The sequence below is a fragment of the Chroicocephalus ridibundus genome, chromosome 2 (assembly GCF_963924245.1).
Source record: "Chroicocephalus ridibundus chromosome 2, bChrRid1.1, whole genome shotgun sequence".
Lineage (NCBI taxonomy): Eukaryota > Metazoa > Chordata > Aves > Charadriiformes > Laridae > Chroicocephalus > Chroicocephalus ridibundus.
The window spans coordinates 132171318-132196968 of record NC_086285.1 but is presented as its reverse complement, the minus strand read 5'-3'; the positions used below and the strand labels follow the sequence as shown (position 1 = coordinate 132196968).

At 37.6% G+C, this 25651-nt stretch overlaps 1 protein-coding gene across 1 annotated transcript in view; it reads right to left on the bottom strand.

Moving 5' to 3' along the window:
* PREX2 (phosphatidylinositol-3,4,5-trisphosphate dependent Rac exchange factor 2) overlaps positions 1-25651 on the bottom strand; it is a 184392-nt gene that overhangs the window by 62493 nt on the left and 96248 nt on the right. The window contains exons 22-30 of the mRNA XM_063327016.1: positions 22155-22272; positions 21123-21307; positions 17575-17736; positions 13565-13787; positions 13003-13210; positions 7101-7280; positions 4227-4321; positions 2186-2268; positions 1736-1826 (exon numbers count right to left, since the gene is read on the bottom strand). Of these exons, the coding sequence (XP_063183086.1) occupies positions 1736-1826; positions 2186-2268; positions 4227-4321; positions 7101-7280; positions 13003-13210; positions 13565-13787; positions 17575-17736; positions 21123-21307; positions 22155-22272 (1345 nt within the window). The remainder of the gene's footprint in view (positions 1-1735; positions 1827-2185; positions 2269-4226; positions 4322-7100; positions 7281-13002; positions 13211-13564; positions 13788-17574; positions 17737-21122; positions 21308-22154; positions 22273-25651) is intronic.

Genomic DNA, 25651 nt, shown 5'->3' with positions numbered 1-25651 from the left:
AGTTCTTCCTAAATTTTTTCACAGCTTAAGGAGCTGTGAACTTATTTAGTTAAAGTTAGGGTGACAGATCTAAGTCATCTAAGCTCCCTACTTAGTCAAAGAAGAGAGAGAGCGAGCAGCACCCCCAAACATGATTCTTCCTGAACCAGGTACGTAAAATAGAAGATGCCTGTCTCCATGGAGGAGACAGAACCCTGGAACTTTTAGAGGCAAAATTAATTCAATCAGAGAATTAAACTTAAAATTACTTATTGCTTAACCTAGTCTGTCTTTCAAATAACTAAAGTGCTCCTTGTATGGTCCATCAAGATGGTGCAGTTCAAGAATAGACTATCTGACTTGTCCGTATCTTGTGTCTAACTGAACATTTATTATATCACTGAAAGGATAACATTTTGTTGTGTGACCCTGACAGGAATTCAATCAGAAACACAAGAGAGAAGAAATGCTCTAGGTTCATCCCCATTATCTTGGTCTCAAAGTAGGAAATACAAGAAAAAGAAAGAAAAGGGGAAAAAAGAAAAGGGGAAAAAAGAAAAAAAGGGGAAAAAAGAAAAAAAGGGGAAAAAAGAAAAGGGGAAAAAAGAAAAAAAGGGGAAAAAAGAAAAAAAGGGGAAAAAAGAAAAAAAGGGGAAAAAAGAAAAGGGGAAAAAAGAAAAGGGGAAAAAAGAAAAGGGGAAAAAAGAAAAGGGGAAAAAAGAAAAGGGGAAAAAAGAAAAGGGGAAAAAAGAAAAGGGGAAAAAAGAAAAGGGGAAAAAAGAAAAGGGGAAAAAAGAAAAGGGGAAAAAAGAAAAGGGGAAAAAAGAAAAGGGGAAAAAAGAAAAGGGGAAAAGAGGAGGTTATGTGGTCTTCCATGCAAATTCAGTGAGGGGGAATTACTTCAGGCTTTGTAAAACCAGATAATTGGTGTAGAGTAATTATGCTCTGTTGACTTCAGTAGAAATTTGGTGATTTATAAAGCCAAAAGATCCACCCTCTGGCCATTCAAAATCAGTTTTCTTTGCCAAAAAACATATGTACAATCAATAAAATCATAATCAAACCTATTATACATATTAATACGACATTCAGTCTCCGATTGAGATTTTTTTTTCCTTTTTTTTTTTTTTTTTTTTAAAAACTCAGTTCACTGAAAGAAGTCCTTTGCATTTTTCATCATAGTCTTATGGCTACCACCAGATATCTATTTATACACTTAGACTTAAGCAACTATGTGAGTGTTAGCAGAGTATCTGAAATTACATACAGGATTTTTTTTTAAACAACCAATGATACTTATATAAGCATATATTTGCCGTAAATACTACTGTGACTATAAATTTACATTTGCAGATTATTTAAAAAACAACTTCACAAATAATGTATCTACAAAAAATAATAAAAGTTTGGCATTCATAACAAATATATCAGAAATGGCTTCAGTAGTTGAGACAAAAATACCTGCAATACACAAAACCTCTTTCTTGCTTCAAAAACCTTGTCAATTCTATAGTCAGTTCAGAGTCTACTATTTAGAGTTGACTTTCCAAAAAACCTGAAATTCTTTCGTATGTTGTGTAATAAAAGTGTAAGAAGCCAGTTTTCAACTAAGAATAAGATCTACTTCACAAGTACTTCAACAATTGCCAAGATTAAGCAAAATCAGTTCTTTAACACCCAGCTCGAGGAGTAGATAGCCATATCCATGTACCCTTCAAGCCACCTTTTGATTCTCATAGATAGAATGAAATGTTACCTTGGAGGCCTCGACCCGGTGTAAAGTATTTTGTCTGCTCAAAGGCCCTCATCACAGCTGGTCCCTTCAGAAGATTGACAATTGAATCAACCTGTTGGGATCAAGGTTCTGTGAGAAAGATGTTTTTTACACCAACAATTTGAAATTCTTTCTTTAAGAAATACGGACTACAGAAAAGCAGCTTTCGATTCTTTCTTAACTGATGGCTAAATTAAAACTTACTAATGGCTCCAGTTAAAGTAACAAGATAGGGAATGTTAGACTAAATCTAAGGATGTGTTTAACTTGCAGTTTTGAACTATTTACAGAAAACTGAAGGAGAATGAGTAAATACATACCATCCCAGTAAACAGTGGAAAGCAAAAGTAAAAAGAAAAAGAAGTATTTGCTAAAGACATCTTAGCTCAAACATGGACATTAGTATTAAAGCCAAGAAAAATAATCTCATACTTGACCAAAAAGATGCTCCAAACAGCTATGGAGCTTGTCCTGTTTATCATGGGAGATTCGAACACTTATGGGAAGCTCATCACCTGAAAAATATTTTAAAATGAAAAACTGTTTACAAGTTTCAGCATATTTTCCAAAACCTTTGTAGCTTAGATAATCTGCTGTGCACACGCGACTGATGCTTCAGCTTTCAGGGTGATAGTAACTGTTCTACCTACATATTTTGCATTTAGTAGCCACTCCATAATACAGAAATAGTTCTCAGAGAAAGGACCATATTCAAACCCCAACTGGACATGTCCCTGGACAACCTGCTCTAGATGACCCTGCTCAAGCAGCAGATAGGACTGGACTGGATGATCTCAAGAGGTCCTTCAAACCTCAATCATTCTGTGACTAGAATACGCGATTCTTCTATGCTGGAGAACATCCTAAACACCAGACTAAATGGCTAAGTAGTGTGAACTTAATATAGCAGACCACAAAGTCACTGAAATGCATTCACCCTAGAATTTTTTGTAGGGATTCTATAGACAATTCACAATCTTAATGTACTTACTAATTAAATGGGCCTGAGATTTTAGTAATTTAACAAAAATACGGCATCCAAATCCTGTATTTGATATGAAGTTTTTAGTAGTACATACCACATCTCTCCTAAGAGAGCACAAACGAGAAGGACTCTCCTAGGTCACTGCCCTCAGGCAGTCACTCCCTCAGACAATGGGTGATGCAACCTGAACTCTTCCAAAAGCTGTGAAAAATTGAGCTTAAAACTGGTTTTCCTCCTTGCTGTTGCAGTGACAGATAAGAAGTAGCCACTTGATAATTTATAATCTAAATTTATTCATGGTCAGTCTAGACTCATTTTTCTTATGTCAGTGAAACACTTAAATAGCACTTTTCTCTCCGTGATTATTTTTTCAGCTCCTTTAGATGTCCTTACAGGCAGTAGTTATAACCTTTCACAGGATTTTAATAGCAACAGATGGAGCACAGTGCCAAAGAGCCCTGATCTGGAGTTAACCAGGTTAGCTTTGGAACTAGGAGAAAATGAAGTCATCAGGAGAGTGAGAGTTTCACTGAGCAGCAGGATTTATCAATTTGAACACTGCATCAGGCACCTCAGCTGGTAGCTCAGCTTGATGCTGCACAAGTGCATATCAGCCCATTTATATCTCAAGTTGAAGATGCAGACCCTGGGTCTCCTCTTTTACTAAGAGTTCTTTACGTCTTTCGTCCTTTCCTCTGTATCTGCTCTGCTCTTTAAGTATGGACCACTTCTCGAAAGCAGCTGGTTGGAATTGCATTATTCACAAGGTATCTCGGTTACCTTACATAATGTCATTAATACTTTCCTGTCCCAACTCAAAATACCTCTGCTGGTACAACCAGCAATAAAGCTTGCCTTCTTTATGTCCATGTCTCACTGGTGGCTCATATTCAACTAATATGCCCAGTTCTTTTTTTTTCCTAAATCACTCCCAAATGATAAACTCCCAGCCTGGAGCAACTATTTTTTATTATTAGTCCCTGAGCGTACGACCTTGTACATCATGCAGTTAAATCCCATCTCATTCCTATTAGCAGCTGCATTTATTTAAATTCAATTTGTCATGGCATAAACAAAAATCTGCTTCCATGTGGTCTCACATTCCTTCCTACAAACATACACAGCCATATCCTGCCGTCTGGGTACTGACGCAGGCTGGGAGAGCATTCCACACTCACCTAAAATGCTCCTTACTCTGTGCAACACAACGCACTGTCAAGGTCAAGGCATGAAAGTGGTGAAAAGCAGTGACTCTAAGAGCTCTAACTAATTCGGGCTGTTCACAGAGATGCTGGAACGTTGGCTCTCTCTCACAGAAGGACTCCTAAGTGCAGCACTAGCTGGGCAGAAGCAAAATGGTAACACTTCTATCACCAAGGAGGATGCAATTTTTAAAACAAAACCAGCAAAACTGCCAGGCAAATGAAAAGAATAAAACTCAGTAAAATGAACAGATGACAGATTCATAGCCGACTTTTCTAAACATACCTGAATCCATTTCATCACTGTGAAAATAAGAACTGCACTGACTGCTACAAATGCTGGTGAACGAGGCAATGGAGTTCCTATTGCTGTTGCAATCGCTTGAAAAAAAAAAAAAAAAACACGAAAAAAAAAGAAATAAAGTTATGTCCTTTAACACAGGCTCTGTATCAAAGTTTTCCCCTTTTAAATTTAATGATGAGATAGTCTGTGCAAATCTTTATCAACAATAAAATTCCTATTCTTAGGCTATCTTATAATTTGCAATCCTCTTAGGACATAAAGGAACAGATTTTCAAAATATGAGATTTAATTGTCTCCCTTCACTTTCCATGTGAACAAGTACCTGCAGAATGATAATGTACACTTTTGATGCAAAACAACCAACTTCTCTTACATGAGTGACAGTTTCTCAAACTGTGGCCTCAAATGTTTTAGTAACTCCACGTTTAATTTCTGTACTCCTAGTGCATAGCTAACACAAATGACAAAACACTCTGGTTTATGACTTGCAAACTAGAGTCCATAATGGGTTTAGAAGAGATTCGATCCATTTGAGTAGCACCAATACTCAAATTGCAAACTATTTTTCCCTACTAGCCAAAATATAGTTTATGATCCCATGTCTTCCAGGTGTTCATTTTGTTAGACATGTATAGAAATTCACATCTGTGACTTCAGTGAAAACTTCTATGCATATAAAATGTCACCCGCATCGGTCTATTAAGGAGATTTGAGGGTTAAAGGGTTGGGTTTTCTTTTTCTGCTCTTTTCTCTCAAAAATAAATTGTTCTGTCCATAAAATGGATGGAGAACATACCTAGTTATGCAGCATAAACAGAGTAAAACATAGCCTTTTGGGCTAAAAAAACCTATGGATACAAATTTGAATTCAAAGTCTTCAGAGTTATTTAGCCACATGAAGATCATTTAGCTTCAATGCAGGAAATGCTTAAGTAATTATCTAGCAGAGGGAGTCTTAAAAACCCAAGTGAATATAGGAAAATGTAGAAATGTACCTAAAGGATATTTATATATAATGATCTGGTTTTGGTTTCACGTACCCATTCACCAAGATATACATATCTATATTTTATATATAACGCTGCTGTTATACATGTACCCATCTGCTCCCTATTTGTTTTCTTTATTTTTGTAAATACAGAAGTGATCTTCTACTAGTTTTAGCATACTGACTTACATTTCCTGGCTAAGGTATATGTTTTGGACCTGTAACCAACCAGGTAAGTGAATGGGGAAAACTTTTAAATGAAGCAATATGATATAATTACAATCACATCCATTAAGCAGATGAAAATACATCAGTAACAACATGTTCCTAACAGAGGGTGAACAGTCCCAGGGAGTATTAAGAATTTCTGGCTGGATATTAAGAAACGTCTTCTAACTAACTCTATTCACTTATTAAAGTCTCCAAAGGGAAGATGAAGGTTATTTAAAACTGGATTGTGCAAAGCATGAGAAAATAAAACACAGGAAAATTAGAAACAGACTAGCTATATCATTCTGCATTTTTATTACGTTGTATTGCAAGGTTTAGAATGAGACCCTACAACACAAAATGGGAGCATTCTCACGGCTGAAGTTAGCCTACTAGTTCTAATGACAACCACAGTGGCATTACGTGATCTGGAGATTTTAAGTATTACCTAAAGTAATTATTTAAGCAAAGAAACAAAGAATTCCAATCTCACTTCAACAACTGTTCTAAACTCACCAGTTTTATGATTATTCTGCATAGCGAAACCTAGATTTTATCATTCCTAAACAGCCAGAATGGACTATAAATGACAGAATCAGAATAAAGAAAATATTTTAAACGAAGAGGGAGGCACCCATGTCCTAAGTCACACCTTCTTTGTACACATCAAATCTTGTGCCAACTGGGGAACCTCCCAACTGGAGCAAACACAGGCCACTAGGAGCATCTCCTGCACAGTCAGTTTGACACATCATGGACATGCAGAAACCCCCAAAAACACTTCAGCTGGAACAGTGCTTTGCTTCTGTGTTTGCCATGGTTAGAACAAGATGGACTTAATCTGTGCAAATTATCTCTACATTTCTTTCTCCTCAAGCTTATATTTCTGTTTCTACTCTGACAAAGAGTTCCTATTCACCATGCTGCAGTAATCAAATATTAGCTTATGAAAGAGATCTCAGCAACACAGAGTTCTGTAGAAAAATGACGACCCTACTGAGATTCTACTTTCTGAGCATAATAATGAACCAAGATAATGAACAAATAATGAAGCCTTTTTTCACTTGCAGCTAAAATTTTAATTTAGATTTTATATCATGTAGTTAACCAGTTCTCTCTAAGCAACAGAAGATGATCTTTGTAAGACCTATGCTTGCTATAATTACTCCTTCCTTTTCAAAATTCTTTGTATTTTAATTCACAGTAAATGTGGTGCATTGCAAATTCTAGAGATGTGAGGATGCTACAATATTTAGAATGGAAGAAGGTGAGAAATACATGTTGAGAAACTGATAATTTTCTTTAGATCAGCAAGAGTGGTGGCTCTGGCATCTTGATTTCCATGGCAAATATTTGTTTTGTTGTTTGGGAACATAATAACAAAAATTATTTCTCTTTTTTATATTATGGGTAATCTAAAGTAAAGCTTTACGACTCTGGCTGTGATATCCTATGAAGGTTAGGGATACCGAAATCTAATAGCTAATCTGCACTCATAAAAAAGTCTATTTTACAAATTTCATAACACATCTTGATACTAGTTATTCCTCTGTTAGAAATGTCAGAATCGTTATATCCTGATATTCCTCATAGCCACTTGAGAGTCTACAAACCCACAGGTCTGAGTTGAGAAATGAAAATATTATTAGTAAAGTTACCTGTAAGAATCCCTGTTGCTGATGGTATCATGACCGGAATCTTCTTGTTCATCACCTGTCACACTGAAACAGACTTTTTTCCCATTCCTTTCCCCCTTTTCGTTATCACTGTCTGCTGGTACTAAAGGCTCAGGCGTTTTACGTTCTGATTTGGGAGAGTATGTTATTGAAGAAAGAAGGCTGTGAGACAAAGAAAAAAACAAAAGAAAGATAAGTTCATGTTTTACCAAAAGTGAGCTAACAAAAAAATAACATTTCTCATCAATGTCCTCCAACATATAATATGTGGAGAGAACATCTTAATTCAGTCCATACCTATTTGAAACATGGGAAGAAAGTGACACAGTCCGCTGTTAAAATGTGTAACTGTGAAACCTATTAGCATTACTAAATACTCAATCTTGTATGAAGGCAATGATTCCGGCTGGGGAAGAAATACAGCATATTCTTGAACATTTGGGGTCAAATTTTGTATTAACATATCTGTTTTTAATAGCAAACCATGTACTTCTCAGGAAAAATCAAGAAAACAAACTGAAGAAACTGTATCTCTGTCAAAAGCATATATTTTCTCAATTACTACTGTACTAGACATGCCAGCCTGCATCGTAAGCTATTTTACTAAGGCATTTAAAGAATCTTTATTAACATAAAGATACATGTCTGTGTATTTTCTGACATTCAAAGTGTCTAAGCTACTATCACTAGTAAAACTGATGATTAATCTACAAGCTTTTGTGATGAGCACAAGAGTGACATCCAGTCACGAAGAGAGAACAGTGCAGACTGCTACATTTAGAACATGCACAAATATTGGAAGCAAAAGATTCATATTCTTGGGTGATTAACTCATGTTGAGATGTTCTAATTTAGTTTCAAGATCAGAACAGCTATAATGGGCAACTGTCCTTCAATTCCTATTACTTAAACACTCCATTAGAATGACGTTTTCTAACAAATATTTGGTTTTGAAAGGCAGTGTTTTTCTTGAAAAAACATACCTTTTAACTACCTGAAATCAGAAGACACTGAATTAAGCTTTTTTTCCCTGTTAAGTACTTAGACACAGTAGCAGGGTTTTATCGTAGCAGTTGTCCAAATGGCCAACTGGCAAACCCTCTACCAAATACGTGGCAGGATTCAAACATACATTAGATCTTTTTGTTACACGTAATTCTTACTTCTGAAGGGAAACTATGGAAGATGCATATCTCATATGAACAAAATGCTGCCCTAATTGTTATTAAAGGGTAGCATTCACAATTCCTTCATTTACTCTTATTTCATATATTAGCACTGTTACATTACACAAGGGAGGAATTCTAAGTGTTTTAGAGCTCCATCTTAATTTTGGGGGGCTCTACCAGTTGAAGTAATTTATTCTTTATCCTAACAAAGTTAAGTTTGTTCGGCTATAGTTAACATCAGTACTGCGCTATTTCTCTACTCTTTTGACAAACATATCCTACCAGAAAACAACCTGACCCCAAGCTTTTCCTGATGTTGATGTTTCTGGACTCAGAACAGGGACTTTTTGCATACAAAACATGGTATTCAACACCAACTATAACGTTTTTGAGTTTATACAAATAACTTCCTGACTCTCAGGAATGGACAGAGTTTTAAGAAAGAAATTAAGAATGCACATACTTTGGAAATGCAATAGGGTAGATTAGCCCTATAATTCTGTCTGTTGACTGCAGAGCCATGAATACTTTCCTCACATGGTATATCAAGCTTGGTCTCATTGGAACCATGACCTGATAGATGTTAATATGGGGTTTGACATTAACTTTACGGAAACAAGGATGATAAGTAAAGTGTTTTAGCAAATCCCTTCATCATTTCTGCATAACTTTCTCTATCTAAAAGCTAACAAGAGACAGACATATTTATCCTACATATTGGAAAAGGTACTGATCTAACTAGAACTAAAATATAGAAAAACTATACAAAAGGCATAATTTTACTGGACTTTAAACCCACGGATCCACATCTTTTGGGCCACATGATGCCTTAACACTTCTTATCAGTGTGAAATCACAACTCACTTCTTCCCTACCATGTAAGTCATCGGTTAGCAGGATTTCACAAGGACAGGAAGAAAGACAGGGCCCATATTTTACAGCAGTGTTCAGTTTCAATCTACCTGCTAGAGCATACATGTTCTTGAACATGCCCTAAGATAAATGTGTTATGGAAATGTAGACCTTAGAAAATGAGTTCTTCATACTTGTAAAACTTATTTTGTGAACACAAAAATACAAAAAGTGATTAGACAAATTCATGGCATATCATTCTAACAGTGCTCTTAAAACACCAATTCCAAGAAGACCTTGTAGCACTGCCTGCTGGAAGATGAGATGAGATAAGGACAAGGATGAACTTATACTTTTGCTTTTTCTTTTTTTCCCATTATCATCCACTTCTAGGAAAACAAAAATAGGCTTTGGGCAGATCCATTCTGGTAACTCCTTGTGGAGTTGTTGCAAGAAAATAATCAAGAGTAAGAAACAAGCATAATGAACTGCAATTTCAGCTCCAGAAAATATCTTCCCCTGAGTAATTATTTGTCAAGACACAGACAGACTATTATATCCTCTTCTTTTATGTGACTGTTTAGTCACTGCTGCCAAGATCTCACTAAAAGACTGATGAAGGTAGCTGGAGCTTTTCCTAAGGGAGCTTTTCACTTTCTCTCAGCAGGCAGGCTCTTTTTTCAGGAAAATTTTTTTGCTGCACTACCATGAACGAAAACTGGAACTTTGGATAACAGAGTTCTGGAGCTGGTAGTTCCTGAGGTCACTGAAGTGCTCTTAAAAACCCAATTCACAGAGTCTAAAACACACAAACCCAAACCTGGACGCAAAAAAACCACCTAATAATCATGCTTAAATAGACATTTTTTTTTAGTGTTTTTTTTTAATTGTATTATTCTTAAACACAGCACGTGCACATCGTATTTTCTTTGGAGATGAGTCTACCCCAAACAAAATTATCTTAGATGTCTATCTCATAAGATAAGTATGTGAATGAGTAGCAACTAACAACTAGAAAGTCTGTAACTATGAACAAAATTTCCATGAAAGAGAGAAATTCAAATCTCAACCAAAAAAATCCTCCCTCACATGTGGAATTAATCCTATATGCAACCCAAATCAACACAATCCTAAAAATATGTCAAAGAAACCCAAAATCTGCTATGGTCAATCACAGCATTAAAAAAATGCATAGCCACAGGCAGTAATAAGAAACCTATGCAACCTGTGAGCTGCTTTGCCTTTTCCTCACTCCCTGCAGCTCGGAAAATGTTCAAGTCTCTTGTATACTACCAACAGACATCTTTCCAAAAAACAGCTGGGATGGTGGGAGCACACTGAGTGCATGTGAACCAAGAACACAGCAGAGTCACCATATAGAAAATAACTTGAAGGACTTATTTCTGTATAACATCTAGCATCAATGGTGCATATCTGCCAATGGTACTAAAGAAGTACTGGGATACTATTAAACTGTTTGCAAGCAGTCAATGGAACTTTGAGAGGCTGTGGAAAGGGGATACATGTCTTTTTTGTGTCTATCTCTGTTTCTCTCTCCATCAGTACTGTACTTATTCAATCCAGTCTGATCAAGAAGCCGTGATGAAAGTTGTTATGAAGATAATGCTGGTGCAACACAATCTTCTCTTAGACATCCCCATAATCCACAAGCTCTCACAGACTTGCTCTTCAGGTGAAACACACTTGTTCTTCAGTTCTCTTTCATTCACTAACAAATAGGAGAGGTTGGACAGATAACACTGCCGCAAGATTTTGGGCGTTGAGGGAGATCATTGCTGACCTCAGCGCAGAGCAGAGACATCTAGTAACATGCAAGAGCAACACATTTTTCAACAGTACTATTATAAAGGGTATCAAAAAGTCATTTAGTATCCCAATGCTTTTTTATCAATCAATATTATATACATTTAGAATTTTGAAACTATACTCGTATTTTCGGTCTTAAGAAAATTATAATAATGAGGATTGCTTATAATAATAAGCAATTCAGTAAATGAAGACATCAATTTTATTGTTGCCCATGTCACAGCAGAAAAAAAAAGTTCTACAGTCTTTGTAAAAAAGTTCAAGGATTGGTGTATTTAAGCATATACTCCTAGCTGCTGATGTATGAACACTTCTAAATAAAGCACAGCCGTTTGATTATCCAATCTTATATACTCTATCTTTTGCTTCTTAGTAGTCCTAACTTTTCTCTCAAGAGTTAATTAGTAGCAGTAACTGTGTTCTAATATAATACACCATGTACTGCTGAACTGCTCACACCCAGATAGTCCCGGCTTCCCTCTTTCCTGTTCAGCACTTTTAAGTAGGTCCCTTGGCTATCCTGTTTCCTGTATAGAACCGCCTTCCTCCACAGTAATTATACACTGGCAGTGCGCTCAAAGACCGTGAGGAATAAAGCATGAAAAGTCTCAGTCTTACAAACAGCAAAGGGTAAAATTTCATATATAAATCTGTGCACCTTATACAAGACCCACTACAAGGTCAGGGTACAGGAAATTTATGAAAGAAAAAAAGTGAACCCCTGTGATTACTCTCACAACCGTGTGACTCACAAAATGAACATACGTGTATATACCTGTACACACAAAATATATATGTGTGCGTGTATTTATACATATATGTGTACGAAAAAAGGCTCAGAAATTCCTGTGTTTTTGCATCACCAGCTCAAGGGAGTGAAAAGGAAAGGCGTGGCAGACTGGGAAGTGGAGCTTCCTGCAATATTGACTGAACTTCCACATATAATTTTCTGACTTCCTTGAGGAAGAGTGACAACACAGGCTTTACAGACAGTCATTTTTTTAAGTGCACCCAAGCACTGAAATCACCTTAAATTTAATTAATTGACTCCAACTTCAGCATGATAATTAGCAGAACTACTTAGAGGAACAGAAAGAAAAAAGCATTTTCTTAAAAAAATTTCAGGCCAATCTTACTTTCATTCCTATTACGGTATGTAATACATTATAATTACTTATTACTATATAGCTATTACATTATATTGCTATTAGAATAATACACAAAATGCTACTCAGAAATAGCTATGAAAGGACAAACCATTGTCCAATCTTCAACATAACAGGAAAAGCAATGAACTACCACTGTTCCAAACTGGAGATCATGAAAGATCGGCTTTTAAACTCAAAAAACTTATATTATTTATATTTTCAAAAGGAATAATTTCTGCTGTTTGCTTTACATATGGGATCTTTCAGAACTGAAAGACCTATCATCCTTCCTCATCCTTATCCCAACACAGCAAATAGCCTCGCAGTCAACCCACTTACCTCACAACTGTAAAAGCAAGATTTAAATCCTTGTCCTGAATTAGGACGAACTGTGTTGAGACTCTGGGTCTCCCACATTCAAGCCTAGTGTCCTAATCACTCAAGAGTGGCTCTCCCTAGATCCACAGCTCTTCATTAAAGCCCATTTCTAATAAATTCATAGTCTTTCTATAGGTGAAAACCTACAAATTAATCTTCGGGACTATTCAGCAATACCTGAATAGTTAACTAAAAGCTATTTTTCTGCCCCTGATGTTTGTTTCCTTTCCTAGTGAAATTTTAGATGACATGTTGGCCTCCTGTTTATCTCACCTCAAAATAGTTAGCATTTCCACATCCTAGAGAAAAGCTACAAACTAAAGTCGGAAAAAATCAGGGATCCTGGGAAAAAGAACAAAATATAATATTACTTACACTTAAATTCTTCACCTTATTTCAATTCTATCTGAAGTCAACATTGATCCCACACTACACAAAAAGGATACACGGATTTATCGGTATCGTCAATGGGAAAAATAAAGGCAAGTCCAGATGGTAACATTTACTTACTCGTCTATTTGACAGACACATGTTTCCACCTCTCTCAGTGCAGCCTGTAATTTGAACAGCAGTTTTTGATAGACATCTTGTGTTTCTAAATCCTCTTCTTTTAAGAGGTACCTCAGACCACGGCCCTCTTGCTGACCAAGAGACTGTCCTGAAGGGGCAGCCATAGTAGTAATGGTATGTTGGACATAAATCATGGGATTCAGTTTACCTGGGAATAATCCAAAGAGGTTAGTTACATCATTATCTTTTTTTCAACAAAAATTTTGACGTTAGTAAAATACCTAACAGACACTGAAATATTTGCCTGCTTAAAACTTCATGTAATTATTTAATCTTGCATTTTATTTTGTATATCAAGTTGAGCCTTTTAAGGAAAAAGTTATGGTGAAATTATGAATAGCCTTTATTATGCTTTAAAATAAATCTAAATATTGAAACTAGGGTGATTTCATAAAAGCTTGTCCTTAATTTTAATATTTGGGACATAAACCTAAAGCAGTTACCTTTTAAGACTCTGTATCAGAAGCACTGGAAGTAGTTCCTCCAAGCTCAACTGACTTACCTTGATCAGTGTTTTTATTTTCTTTTTCATGTGAGGAATGTTTTCTGCTGTCTAACTGTACACCAAAGGCACTGCCAAGGGAAGTTGAGGTTTTAGGGTAAGACACTTCCATCACATTGATATGGCAATTGGTTGGACAGAAATCACTGCTGTGAAGTGGTGAAATCTTTGACTTAGCTTGTTTGAAGGTAGGCCAAGCTCTGTTTTTTAATACTCTTGAAAACTAGAAGTGAGAAAGAAAACAAAATTTTGATTAACAGCTTTTGATATGTCAGCACTTGGCTGACAAAACTTATGTACCTGACTAGAAAACAAAAGCTTAAAATATTTCAGGCATCCTGGACTTCAGATGCCTTGACTTCATAATTTCCATCTTCCTCTACAAGGGAAAGAAAAAATATTTTTCATTTTATATTTTTGAGGCGTTGGGTTTTGAAGTAAATGATACATTTTACAAATGTAAATAGCCATGTAACAAGGAGGTAGAATTTATTTTCCTTGCAACTTAATAAAATATTAACAGTGTCTTCCTGGAGAGAAAGTCTTGGAAATGCTCTATGATCTAGTGCTGTGCTGCATATGATGTTTATAAACACCTGCTGACACAGATGTTTTCAAGTCTATGTCTTGCAAAAATTTCTGAAGTTCTTGCCTGAAGCTATAATAAAGCCAGAATTGGAAGCTAAGTATTATGAACTTCACATTCAGGATGGATGAAGTCCTCCCTAATGGCTTCCTGGGCTGCATTAGGAGTGTTGCCAGCAGATAGAGGAGGTGCTCCTGCTCCTCCACTCAGCGCTGGTGAGGCCACACCTGGAGTACTGTGTCCAGTTCTGGGCACACCAGAAATAGAGACATGTGCATACTGGAGAGAGCCCAGCTAAGCGCCACTAAGACGGTTAAGGAACTGGAGGATCTCTCCTGTGAGGAAAGGCTGAGAGAGTTGACACTGTCCAGACTGGAGAAGAGAAGGCTTGGCGAGGATCTCATCAATGTATTCAAATACCTGAAGGGAGGATGCAAAGAGGAAAGAACCAGGCTTTCTTCTGTGGTGCCCAGTGACAGGACGAGAGGCAACAGGCACAAAACAAAATGCAGGAGGTTCCCTCTGAACATGAGGAAAAACTTTTTCACTGTGAGGGTGACTAAGCACTGGCACAGGTTGCCCAGAGAGGTTGTCAGGTGTCCATCCTTGGAGACATTCAAAAGCCGCCTGGACACAGTCCTGGGCAACTGGCTCTACGTGGCCCTGCTTGAGCAGGAGGGTTGGACAAGACCTCCACAGGTCCCTTCAAACCTCAACCATTATGTGATTTTGAGTGATTCTGTGAAGCTGATAAACGTCAGATGATAAAAATTGCAAACGCCATATTTTACAGACTTCGCTGGTTCACCACATCTTCTCTCTCCCATATACTAGCTTAGCAATGATGAACACTTTTTCTTTTTCCTGTTTTGTGCTCTCATTCTAATACAGGAGCCAAGCCATGTCTCCTTCACTATAAGGCCTGAAATTTGTGCACACTCTTGAACAGGCTTAGAGGTATTTGGGTTTTAAGATGAGATTATGTCAACCCAAAATGGCTAAGGCAGAACTGTACTAAATTTAGACACTTAAAAAATACACCTACTTCAGAATCATAAGAGTCATGAGATCAAGCTCTCCCATTGGACAAGAGACCCGTCAGTCATAAGTAGGATTTTTGTCCTTTCCAGTGCAGTTTGTTGTTAGGGGAGAATTTTTTGTGGAAAAGACATAATCAGTTCCAAGTCCCTGGTATTTTAATCACTGTATCTCTCCAGTCAAAATATTGCACAGACCTACCTCAGCTATGGAGCACAGCTCATGCATAAGAATACGTTCTAAGTTACCTTGTGAAGTTCCTTCCCTAATAAATGTCAGAACAAATTCAATTAGTCAAGTTTTGACTAACACTTCAGTTGAACAAAAGTCTTTCCCCTCTGAGTAATAACAGGGTTTTGTGCTGGGATTTAAATTTCTGTTTATTTTAGTGTCATATTACTTCAGCCTGATGAATATTTGACTGATTAATTACATTTAAATCTTTATATCAGAACAAGATCTGGAAGGTTACAAGAAATCCAATTATGGAATTGTTCGAAGGCTGAAGAATGTACAAATAGTTAAGAAGGGCACTAAGGACATTCAATGATGAAAATGTTCTTGCAAGCAGTACATATTTCACATCTCAATCTCCCACACATCCTGCTCCAGAGAGACCAAATGCCTGGCTACGATTTAATCAGGTCATAAGTCAGGTCCAAAATTCTTTTCATATATGTGTTGAGAAACATCTGGGACTCATGGCACTGGACTCGAGGTCTATTATGAGCAAAATGTTCTGATAATAATAATAGTAGTAACTGCAGAAATCTACAGGGTTTCTATTTATAGAATTCGAACTTTCGCAGTGAAACCAGGAGCCAAGCCGGGCTCAGGCACTCTGAAAGTCTGCTGTAACTATGGTTACCTTTACCTTGCCAAGAAAATGACATATCTATTCCTGAAATTCATTGCATTACTAATTGTCATTAAAAGCTGTAACTGTGAAACTACTGATTTTTGAGCAGATGAGCTTGAAAGTACAGTTTGTATCAGCAATATCTGCTTCTAGACAGTATAAGCACTAGAAAAACTTCTCCGAGACTATACATCACGCTCAAATTTTTTGGCTACAGGAAAGGTATAAACCACCTACAAGTTGCTCAAACTCTAAAATACACTATCATTAATGTTAAAACTAATTCATTTGTTTTTTTATAAAAAAAAGATATTTTGATTTTGAATCAATTTTGAAAACACAGAGGTCTGTAATTCAGGCAAACAACAGAGAGATCGGATGTTTGGTAATACAGTATCAGAATCCTTTTGATGTCTCCTTTTGTGATTCCTCAGTTTATTCCATTTCTTGTCAGAAAGCACCCTGAAAAGTCTTTGGAAAGCCACTTTTTGGCCTCCGTGCTACTGAAGCTATATTTTTTTCCTCAAAAAACAAGAAAACATTATCTGTTCTTTTCCATGCAACTTTTATAACTGTGTGAAGGTTCTACATTGAACCTCTTTTTCCTTTTCTTTTTTTTTTTTTTTTTCCCCTTTTCAATTTTTTGCATATTAACTCTAAGAACAGACCAGTTTGTAAACGTCACAACTCAGATGCCCAACTGAGGTAAGGCAGGGAAGGCAGAGACAGTTCTACGTAGCCATTGTGGACCTACCTCAAACTATGTCTAAACTCTCAAGAATCAGGTTGTATAGGGGAGGAAGCAGAGGCCAGGATGAGAAAATAAGTTTGCATTAACAATTTGGCAAATGGTTGATTCATTTATGCCCTGCTTAGCTAAACAACTATAAAGAAATACACTGACAGCAACTAGAGGTCATACTCCGGGTTATTTATTCATTCACATCTCATTAGTTTAGATCTCAAGTGTATGAAAGTCAGCACCTTCTCCTTTTTTCCGTGCTATAATCTTTTATTAACCCAAGTTAATCTAACAATTTACAGAGCTATTACTATTAATAGTCATGCTAGAAAAAAGTAATACCAATTTGAAGGGCATAAAAGATGAATAAAAGGATAACAATTTGGAATTTAAAATTAAGATGCATTAGAAGGAAAAAAACAATTCTGCTGTAATTGCATCATTTTTGGTTAACATCTGCAAATTCACTAGAGTATTGATTTAAGGCATTTACAAGAATGCTGGGCCTTTTGTGGGAAATATGCAGCTGATTGTATCTACAACTGAACACTGCAAACAAGAAAGGATACGATACCCAGTGTCTCAAAAAGGGATAATAGAGAGCACAGTTTGAAAACAATTTTCAATTACTCAGTTTAGACATTTACTCCTCAAAATAGCTAAACTTTCAGCCATATTTTTGTCATTGCGATAGACATTTTGAAGATTGATTCAAACTGTACCACATTCCCCTGTTTTTCCCTTAAAAGACAAATATCGCCAAGCTTAGGACGTGCCGGTCATACCTTTTTATAGCTAGAGATTCTTCGGTAGATATGCTCAATTTTCTCACTGCAAATGACACTGAATTTACTTTGAAGCTCAGTGGGGATCACTTCATTTAAGGAATTGAGGCTGTTGCAATTCTGCACAAAGTGTTCATCGCTTTTCGCCAGTGCTTCAAGAATCTAAGATAATAAAAACAAGAGCAGTACGTTACGAAATAAGATGACTAAGATAACCCCTTACTTATCAACCCTTATAATTAAAGCTGAAAAGCCTGATAATCAGTTGCCTTTTAACATTACAGGCAATGCTGCATAACAACAATTAATGAAACTTGGGAAGCAGGTTTCTTAAAATCTATCCCCTGCATAAGTAATACCCATAATAAGTACTTTTATTTGGCTTCTCATGACATTGTCTGATAATGGATTTACTACTAATTTCCTACTAATGTAACTATGGCTCCTCTGAAATGCATTATCTGCTGTATTCAGCTGAACAGCATGTATTATGCAAAGATGATGAATTAATTTATTACTTGTAGCAAAACTTTGGTTTAGCAGTATAACCAACACTAACACAATGAAAAAGCATACGAGAAAACTGAGTGCTCTCTTCTTGTATATTCTGCATATATAAACAGGAAACAGGATAAGCTACACTGCCCAGCAAAGACTGAAGCCTTGCTATGATGGGAATAGCACCAGCAAACGATGGTGATACAAAACTGGAAAAAAAAAAAAAAAGAAAAAAAAAAGAGAGAGATATGTTAAAGAGATAAGGGTAGCATACAGCCCTATTTTGGGTTTAGAGTTAGGATTTCACGCATTGAAATTAACCGTGTTATGGAACTTAGGAGATGCCTATTGCTGGTTGAGTCCAACTCTGAAGATGTGTTTGAAAAACATACCCAAAATACCTTCCTAACAAAGGCACCTAAAATCCACATTGAAGGGCACCTAAATATAAAAGGCTTGCATTTTAGAGATGCTCAAAGAAGTCTGGACAAACAACACATATAGTATTAATCCATCATGGGACTTAAATCTGTAATTCACTTCTGCTAGAGTTCATTATTATACTATCCACCATCACAGATGTAATATATGATTTATAAGCTTGACCAAGGAGTTTAGATAAAAATGACAATGTACAGAAATTTTGGAATGCAAAAGCTAAAGTCTCCAAGAAGTCACATTTCAAAACTATAAATAACCAGATCCTGAGATATTTTTTTCTCAGGTCCCTACCAGGATGAATCAAGGAAAGCTTTCAACTCTTTTGCTACAGCGTTTAATTACTGCATTAAAACATCCCAATCACTTTGGTCACACTTTTAAGTTTCCTTTATGTATGGTTTAATTAATAATACAGATTTGAATAATTCAATATTTTTTTTCAGCTGTTCATTAAAATAAGTGCATTCAAAACCAGTAACTTTTGCAGCGCAACACTGGATACCTTCTCATCATAATAATTAACACAGGAAAGATTTGCACAATATATAGGATAGCAGCCCAGGATTACTTCACTCCCCTACTACAGATGATGCAGAACAGAAATGTTCAAAAATGCAAAGCAACAATAAATACACAGGAAAGAGAGAAAGAAGACATGGAGAGAAGCATAAGAACCTACTGAAAGCACAGATAATTTGACGTTTAGAGTATTTAAAAACACTTGCAGACACTTATAATTGATAAAGAGCCACTACAATTTTTATTACTGCCTTTTAGTTAAGGGGTCTGATTTTTCACCTGCGGACCTTTTAGAGTAGAGTAGAGTAGAGTAGAGTAGAGTAGAGTAGAATAATTTCAGTTGGAAGGGACCTACAATGATCTACTCCAACTGCCTGACCAATTCAGGGCAGACCAAAAGCTAAAGCATGTTGTTAAGGGTATTATCCAAGTGCCTCTTGAACACTGACAGGCCTGGGGCATCAACCACCTCTCTAGGAAGCCTGTTCCAGAGTTTGACCACCCTCTCAGTAAAGAAATGCTTCCTAATGTCAAGTCTGAACCTCCCCTAGTGCAGCTTTGAACCATTCCCACGTGTCCTATCACTGGATCCCAGGGAGAAGAGCTTAGCACCTCCCTGTCCACTTCCCCTCCTCAGGAAGGTGTAGAGAGTCATGAGGTCACCCCTCAGCCTCCTCCTCCCCAAACTAGACAAACCTGAAGTCCTTAGCTGCTTCTCACAGGACATTCATTCTAACCCTTTCACCAGCTTTGTTGCCCTCCTCTGGATGCATTCAAGGTCCTTCACATCCTTCTTAAATTGTGGGGCCCAGAACTTCCCAGAGAGGAAGCACCAATGCTGAACACAGCAGAATAATCACCTTTTTGGACCACTATCACATGAAATAAACTTTATATTGCCCTACCATAGCTACATTACATCTCCTTATTGTTTTTTAATCATCTCCAGGTATTTAATTAGCCAGCCTAAACGCTAAGGTTGATGACACTGCATTATTTAAGGCCAGAATAATCAGCGTGCTGGAAGTACTTCTTTACTTAACTACTCCATATACAACAATGGAAAAGTATTTCTTAAGCAGTTAGGAAATAATACCTTAAATATTTTATATGAAATTGTAATTACAGCAAGAATTAACATCTTTCAGGCCAATGACTTGAAGCATTGACTAGACCAGCTCTATCAAATCTCCTGATGTTGGTGCAAGAAGTTACTCCCCTGTCAACGTGACCTGCTCCAAAGTGAAGTCAGAGAAAGGAAACATATGCCCATGCCTCAGTCATTTCAACAAAAGATCAGTGCGTTAGCTTACATTTCCGATGGAAAGATCAACAGAAAAAGAAACTTGCAAATACCAACACACACCCCTAAAGTTCAGGCTTTCATATTTTTATTAAGTGTACTTTGTTAATGTGTGAAAAGACAAAAGAAAACTTAGTAAAAGAGCTGTATTACTACATCATTTGTCAATCTGACCCAGACAAGATTAGCTATTAACAAAAAATTTTTACATCCCATTCATAGCAATCACAGGGTTTACCATTTGGAAATATTCACAAAGAAAAAACAGCAAAGCAAACTCAAAAGTTGCACTTGTTTGTTTTTTTCCTCTGTGATTTTGCCAATGTGCGTGCCTGTGTTATTTTACTTTAAGACACAAAGACAACAGATGCTGTGCTACTCCTGTTACTCTTACTGAAATAAATTTAAAAGTTGCATATCCAATTATGATGAGATTAAACAACATTAAGAAACTACAGCCTACCTTCATAAAGTTTTGACATTTCAGTGAGTCTTCAACTTTCTTTGAAGATTTATTTGATAATTAAGAAAAAAAGGGAGAGGGGCGGGAGGAATGGCAGACTTCCAAGTTCTTTAACATTTGTTCAGTTTAGAGTCTCAATTTCTAACCACACCGTAACTTATTTTGCTTTGTGAGTACACAATCATCCTCCAAAATGTCAAAGGGACAAAGGTGACCAATTACAAGATATTAAATGAAATACATATAATCCTAAGAATCAGCAGAAGATTGCTCCATTGGTATTAAACATAGTAAGAATTAATACACACAGAAATTGCTTCATACCTTTGCAGTCAAGCTGAAAAATCCCTTTGGTTCAATCATTTTTTCTAACACGTGGCATTTTATTCCAGCTGTGCTGTCATATTCGTAAACCACTCCATACTCCAAATGAACATTGTCTACAGTCAGATTCACGTGATCTTTCTTCCCATCGATTATTGCCATAGTGTTAAACTTGTCAATTACCTCTAGAATGAAGAAAATGCCACAAATCAGTTGAGGAGGCTTGGCTGCTAAACAAAATCAAAAGGACCTAGGCAAGTATTCTAAAACCAGGTATGATTTGATCATTCTACTTAAAGACGTTCATCAAAATCCCAGCTACCAGCTGAATGATTTAAAAATCATAACACCAGTAGGTTTATGAATGTTAAAATATTAGATTGCTAAAGAGGCATGAACAGACAAGTCACAATAGTCTCCCTTTACAAACAGTTATTGAAGGGGACTAATTCAACTTCATTTATAATCCAGAGACATAAAAAACCAGCAAAAAATGGAAAGCTGAGAACTTCTAAATACACTAGAAGAAAATGACCATGAGAAGTGTCAAGATTCAGAAATGAAACCACAATATCAGCATCTACCCAGAGTACATAAATACAGTTCACATGTTAACCATCTCTTTAATTACCATGATGCATACGAATCCAGCTTTGTCTAAATGTTAATTTCCTGAAAATAACCTGAAGGATAGCTGATTTGTTGTTTCCCATGCAGCAGTGACTAATGCATTGAATTTAGCCTTAAATGATTGGATTATGTAGGATTATGTATCCTATGAAAGAAAATTGAACAGATTTTCCCTGAAGTGTTCGCAGAAGCTTTTCCTCAAAATGGGAAATATAATAATTTTCAGAGAACAGCATGTTAAATTTACATCTTTAGAATACATAAAAAAGCAAATCCTTATGTAAAACACATCTTACAATCTTCTGGCAGTTTCCCCTCTGAAAACAAAACCACTGCCTATATTTTCCTTGCTACTACACCAATGTTCCAAGCAACAACAATATCACAACAGACATCACATACCTTCCACTTTGCAGTCAAAGGCATCACCTCCATCATCTCCTGAGGGCTTGGCGTTTGTTTTCTGAAGATCTTCCTGTGCACTTTCAATGCTGTTGTAAACCCACTGTATAGAATCTTGCTAAAAAAAAAAAAAAAAAAAAGAGAGCTAGGAAAAGCTTTGCAAGTGCAATTGATAGCAACTTATTTCACTGCTCTCAAACATGAAATAGTTGCTTTAATTCCCTGATTATTATCAGCTTTATTGCCTTCTGAGCTCCAAGTTAAAATTAGTATTTTGAAAATCACAGAGAATTTTGGCTTTGTCTAAAACCATCTGAAGCATTTTGTCAACTTGGTTTTTTTTATTTCAGAGTATACTGTCATGAGATAGTATGAAATCTGTGACAGCATGACATCCATCAGTTTCATGTCTCCGCCAAAAATAATTTAAGACATTTCAAATCAAACTGCAGATTGAAAAATATTTGAGACAAGAAAACGTGAGAAAAAAAAAAAAGAGAATTGATTTTTGCTTTGCTAAATCTCCTGTGCATCCACAAATCTGCTGGCAAATATTATGGAATGCCAACCAAAGAAACTGTACATCCAGTTAATCTATCACCCATTTGTCACTGGCAAGAATATACACTACAGCCATCATTACCTATATATACATTATTTTTTTTATATATTTTTTTGAATCATAGAATCTTCATGGTTGGAAAGGACCTTTGAGATCATCGAGTCCAACCATACACACACAGAAAAAACCCTACAATCTCTGTCACTAGAGCATGCCCTCAAATATCACATCTAGACATTTCTTAAACACCTCTAGGGATGGTGACTCAACCACCTCCCTGGGCAGGCTGTTCCAGTGCCTGACCACTCTTTCAGTAAAGTAATTCTTCCTAATATCTAATCTAAACCTCCCCTGCCACAACTTCAGACCATTTCCTCTGGTTCTACCATTATTCACCTGGGAGAAGAGGCCAACACCCACCTCTCTACAACCTCCTTTCAGGCAGTTGTAGAGAGCAATGAGGTCTCCCCTCAGCCTCCTCTTCTCCAAGCTAAACATGCCCAGCTCCCTCAGCCTCTCCTCATACGACTTGGTCTCCAGACCCCTCACCAGCCTGGTAGCTCTCCTCTGGACACGCTCCAGCACTTCAATGTCCCTCTTGTACAGAGGGGCCCAGAACTGAACACAGTACTCGAGGTGAGGCCTCACCAGTGCGGAGTACAGAGGCACGATCACTTCCCTGCTCCTGCTGGCCACGCTATTCCTGATACAAGCCAGAATGCTGTTGGCCTTCTCGGCCACCTGGGCACACTGCTGGCTCATGTTAAGCTGGCCGTCCACCAGCACCCCCAGGTCCTTTTCTGCTGGGCAGCTTTCCAGCCGCTCTTCCCCAAGTCTGTAGCGTTGCTTGGGGTTGTTGTGACCGAAATACAGGACCCGGCACTCGGCCTTATTAAACCTCATACAGTTGGCCTTGGCCCATCGATCCAGCCTGTCCAGGTCCCTCTGTAGAGCCTTCCTAACCTCAAGCAGATCAACACTCCCACCTAGTTTGGTGTCATCTGCAAACTTACTGAGGGTGCACTCAATCCCCTCATCCAGATCAGTGATAAAGATATTAAACAAAACTGGCCCCAAAACTGAGCCTTGAGGGACACCACTGGTGACCCACCGCCAAGAGGATTTCACCCCATTAATCACAACTCTCTGGGCACGGCCATCCAGCCAGTTTTTTACCCAGCGAAGAGTACACTTGTCTATGCCATGATTCGCCAGCTTCTCCAGGAGAATGCTGCGGGGGACGGTGTCAAAGGCCTTGACTACAGTTACTTTACTAGCTGCTCTTTATTTTTCCCCCAGATTAGCAAAACCCCCAAAAAAGACAGAGTGACCAGACCCAAAAGTCCAGCATCTTATGTGACTGAGTGACACATGAGCACAGGAACGGTGGCTTGGTCACACAACCTATGAAGAAGCCATGTGTACACCTTACATTTTGTTCACCCCCCCCCCCCCCCATTTACTCAGCCCTGTGCCCACCACTTCCTTGTGGAAGGGCCTATCAACCATGGCATTCTCCAGATTACTCTTCTCTTCCCCTTACATTTCCAAAGAAGTTTGACAGTCAGTTAATCATTCATTCTCCAACAGCTACAGTGAATAAATGACACAATTATGACTAATCTGAACTCACAGACTTCAAAAAGAAGTTTGTGGAAAGAATTAAAAGTTAAGCAAGGATAGCAAAAGTTTAAGCTGAATGTTAGAATTTTCACACAAAATGCAAAGCACCTCAGATTGTGCTTTGCTACTATACAATATTCAGTCCAGTATCTTTAACCCATTATTTATAGACAACTAAGTTTTTGTATGATTAAGGTAGTATTTGTCCCTAGGTTTCCTAGATTCATCCATACCCTACTTTTCACTCAAAGGCACTTAAATATTTTAATAAGGAAGCTTAAATTTCAGAGCTTCCTGTTGACTGTTGGAAGACACCCATGCACAAACTGATCGACACAAACACTTCTGAAACCCATGTGTCTTTGCAGGTACACCTGAAAGCTTGCTGCTTAGTTATGGAGTCTTACAGGTTTGCTTCGCAGCATTAAGACCACCATGCCAATCTCTAATAGGGGATTTACATTATGTAAAGGTTCCTTCCTTATTTGAACTTAATATGGCCTAACAGAAGAACTACTTAAAATGGAACTCCCTCTTTCAAAAGTTAACACAAGATATGATTTGGAGCAATGGCCAGAAGGCCAATCGCATCCTGGGCTGCATCAAAAAAAACGTGGCCAGCAGATCCAGAGAGGTGATTCTGCCCCTCTACTCTGCTCTCGTGAGACCCCACCTGGAGTACTGCGTCCAGCTCTGGAGCCCTCAGCACAAGGACATGGACCCGCTGGAGCAGGTCCAGAGCAGGGACACGAGGATGATCAGAGGGCTGGAGCACCTCTCCTGTGAGGACAGGCTGAGAGAGTTGGGGTTGTTCAGCCTGGAGAAGAGAAGGCTCCGGGGAGACCTTATAGTGGCCTCCCAGTACCTGAAGGGGGTCTACAAGAAAGCTGGGAAGGGGCTGTTTGCAAGAGCACGCAGCGTTAGGACAAGGGGCAATGGTTTTAAACTAGAGCAGGGCAGGTTTAGATTAGACATGAGGAAGAAGTTCTTTACAATGGGGGTGGTGAGACACTGGCACAGGTTGCCCAGAGAGGTGGTGGAGGCCCCATCCCTGGAGATATTCAAGGCCAGGCTTGATGAGGCTCTGAGCAATCTGATCTAGCTAAAGATGTCCCTGCTTACTGCAAGGGGGTTGGACTAGATGACCTTTAAAGGTCCCTTCCAACCCAACACATTCTATGATTCTATGATTACAGTGTTGTCCAAAAGCATTACAGAGGCACAAACTAAGCATCAATCTGTCACATCATGATTAGTATCACTGCAAAGACATTGTAATTCCAAGAAGTAAAATCTGCTTTAAATTTTCTTT